Raw genomic sequence first — 3,798 nt, forward strand, 5'->3', positions numbered from 1 at the left:
ACATACACACATACACACACACACACACACACACACACACGCCCATGGTGTTAATAAATGATGTTGCCAAGTCAGCATGAGGCAGTGCTCTTATTTTTGTCCCCCATTCCCCACCGGTGCTGGCCTTCTGGACTGCTGCCCCCTCCCCAGTGGAGCCCTAGCCGATGACGACTGTCTGAATACTTCACATTGTTCACAAGAGGCCCGCCCCCAAGGGTCTCCATCCACTGACCCGCAGCCTGTTCTCAGATACCGCCTTCTCTCCGAGGCTTTCCCCGACCATCCCCTCGCCTCCCTCCTGTGAACTCTCTCTAGCCATTTGGACCTTTCTCCCGATCCTGACAGACACTGGATATTCTTACGGAGCCAGGATGGAAAAGGAACGAACGCTTTCTGCTTTTATTTTCTGGACCTCAGAAATGACCTCGCTGTGTCACCCCTTCTTCCCCTTCCAGATAACCAAGCTGAAAATAGACAGCAACCCCTTCGCCAAAGGATTTCGGGACTCCTCCAGGCTCACTGACATCGAGAGGTAATGAGAATTTTCTGTTTACTTTCTTTGTCCAGATAAGATAAAGAGAAGAGCGAGTCTGTCCCACACACTCCTTTCAACGCCAGAGAGCCATGACCTCCCTGGACACACTCTCCCAGTCTCTGTCCCCTTCCCCTCCAGCCATGAGCCTGTAGATACGGGAGTGTTTAAGCTGTGACAGCTGCGCAGCCGCATCTGCTCTGTGCTCAGCTTCTTCGTGAAGTGGTTCCTATGGTCGGGACATTATTCAGCTGTAAAAATAGGGCGTTGTTATCAAAGTCTCAGTCCTCTGGGTGCCGTTAAGCTCCACGTCTCGAGTGGCATCTGCAGAGAAATGGAATCTTGATACCTCTGAACTGGGTGTATATTTGCTAACACCACGAATACAAGGGTAGCTCGGGATTTTGAAAAAAGGGAGATGCCATTTAATTCAAGGCACACCTTTTACCCAGAGCGTAGACTGCTGCTATTTCATAGGAGAGCTGTCAGATCTCAGGACCTTTAAGACAACAGGTGACAATCATGTGCCTGGAACTCACCCCGCTTGTAACTTAATTCAAATGGTTCACACAGTGAGACCATGTATGTGATCAGTAATGACTACGCTGAGATCCATGGTTTGCTCAACAGGAATGTCAAAAAAAAGGGTTTTTCAGAGAGAAGATTTTTTTAACCTGATTGTTTATATCTCTTACACATACTATGTAACTTTCTGTACTTACTCTGTGTGTGTGTGTGTATATGTGTTTGTGTGTGAACACTTAAGTTCTACTCTATGAACAAATTTTAGTTAAGTAACAGTGTCATCAGCTCTAATCGCCATGTTATACACGAGACGTCAGACCCTCCTCATCTGTGCTTGTTCTTTCATGTGGCCTGAAGTCTGTATTGACAGGTGGGGTACCCTCTGTTTTATTTTATCTCCAAATCTTGGTGTGATTTTCCTACCAACTGCTACACTTTGCCACACTCTTCATTATCTACCAGGTGGTCACATCTTCTGACCTTAGCACTTCTTCCTAACCCAGTGGTTCTCAACCTTCTGGCCCTTTAAATACAGTTTCTCATGTTGTGACCCAACCATAAAATTATTTTCGTTGCTACTTCATAGCTGTAATGTTGCTACTGTTATGAATCGTAATGTAAATATCTGATATGCAGGATGGTCTTAGGCGACCCCTGTGAAAGGGTTGTTCGACCGCCAAAGGGGTTGCGACCCATAGATTGAGAACCGCTGTCCTAACCTGTGTTGGCAACTCAAATTAAGGGATAATTACATGTTTTAGCAACACCTGTCTGATCTTTCCCTCAGCCTTCCAAATGGCAGATCATAGGGGGGTCGTTTTAATTTGGGGGAGCAGATATGGAGGCTTAGTGGGGAGGCAGAGAAGCCAGTAGGAGAGGCTGAAAGTGGGCAGCAACTTGGGATTTGAGTAGGAAAAAAAGATCCATTAGTTGGAGAGTTTGAAGAGTGGTTGGGGGAGTTGAGATCAGAGAAAGAAGCTGGAAGATCCATTTCGAAAGCAGAAAAGGCAGTGGGTGACCCTCCGGTTAGTTGGGACATAGGCGGGACTTAGGCCTTGAGACCCACCTCAGTGAGAGTGTGGTATCAGCAGTGTGGGTAACCAGTGAGTCTGTGGACAAGGGCTACTCAGGAGGCGGTGTGACCCTTTGAATCTATTTCTGGAGGGCCAGAGGCGCCGGTTCAGATTGGGATTCTGCAGGTGGCATTGTAATCAGTGAACCTTCCTCAGGGTTAGTCTGGGGTCAAGCAAGAATGAAGACGGTGGCTCAGTGGGGGAGGTAGTGATGTGTTTTCACAGCGTAGGCCGTACCGTCTGTCTCAGATCAAGGGCGAACATGGTGAATTGGGAGACAGAGTCATGGGTTAGAGTCCCAGCTCTGCCTCTGACTGCCTGAGGGGTCCTGGAGAAGTCACCTGACCTCTGAGCCCGTTGTCCTCATCTAGAAAACAGAGAAAAGCACCCTGCGGCTCCACAGGTTTCTTATGAGAAACAAGGAAAGTGACGTTTGTGAAGGCAGCTTAGAAATGCAGGTTTCTTATCTTACTAGATGAGCATGGTTTTTGCCCATCCAAGTTTCCTTCTAATGGTCTTAATAAACTGCTCCTGGAGTAAGCGTAGCCCCCTGGCCGCACACGTGTTCATGAGATGGGAGTGTCCAGACCGCCTGCCCTTTAGAACGGCAGACTGGCTGATGCCTGCAACACGTTTTCCGCTTCCTGAAGCAGCATCCTGACTTCAGGGCGCCCACACGCCCACGGCGCTCAGCAGCTCTCGGTGGTCTGAAGGCTGTGAGAGCAGCTGGAGTGACTTAGCTGGAAATGTGCAAGATAACCCAAGTTGTGTGAAATCGGCCAAGGTTTTGGATTTCATTTCCAAGTATTTTAAGTCTGAATTTTCCCTAAACAGCCTTTGGGGATGGGACAAATCAGATCAATTGATCTTTAGAGACCTAAAGGAATTAAATTAGTCTGGAGTCAGTTACTGCACTAAACCACCTAGTAATTGAATTGCTCCTTGTAACTGATTGAAAACAGCCCCATCTGTAACAGCTCAGGGAACTTTTCTCTAGAAGGGATCTGAGAGAAAAATACACTTTTTTATGACACGATGACAGAATTGGCACTTTTCTAACCTAATTGAATATGATGTTGGGAGTATGTGACCTCAATGATTCCCAGTTTCCTGTCCCAGATTTACAACTGCTGTGGGGCACCCAAACAAACACGCCTGTGAGGGTGTTTCCCTTACACCTCCAGGCTCATCGTTTTGAGCTTCAGTCCCTCTACAACTGCATGAGCTTTTGGGATGCTCTAAAGCAGCGGTCGCCAACCTTTCGGACCTCACGGACCACCAGTTGGCGACCGCTGCTCTAAAAGGCATTGAGTTTTCTTCATCTTATTTGACGAGGTTCAGTTCGGATACTGAATGTCTCACATACTTCACGTGTCGCCTTACTCTCAGGGACAGCACCTCCCTCATCTGTAAAAAGAAATCCGCCTTGTTCGCCAGAGTAGAAATAGAAAGTATTTTCATTAGGTGCTTTGCACAAATACCTACAATGGACAGCTAAGAAGCAAACCAAACGCCCAAAGAGAATTCTTAAAATAATGTAATTTACAGTTATTTTACTTCAGGGAAAGAAGTATCTGATGATCCCATAAAATAAATAACCTGTAGACAGTCTGTTGGCATCTTCTTTTTTCTTTTTTTTTTGGCGGAGGGAAGGGGAAAAGGACACTT

The 3,798-nt window shown here is 46.9% G+C and overlaps 1 protein-coding gene across 1 annotated transcript in view; it reads left to right on the forward strand.

Annotated features, from left to right (window-relative positions):
• TBX20 (T-box 20) overlaps nucleotides 1-3,798 on the forward strand; it is a 161,136-nt gene that overhangs the window by 143,926 nt on the left and 13,412 nt on the right. Inside the window, exon 7 of the mRNA XM_005868099.2 lies at nucleotides 456-532. Coding sequence (XP_005868161.1) covers nucleotides 456-532 — 77 coding nt within the window. The remainder of the gene's footprint in view (nucleotides 1-455; nucleotides 533-3,798) is intronic.

The sequence above is a fragment of the Myotis brandtii genome, unplaced genomic scaffold (genome assembly GCF_000412655.1).
Source record: "Myotis brandtii unplaced genomic scaffold, ASM41265v1 scaffold260, whole genome shotgun sequence".
NCBI classification, from domain to species: domain Eukaryota; kingdom Metazoa; phylum Chordata; class Mammalia; order Chiroptera; family Vespertilionidae; genus Myotis; species Myotis brandtii.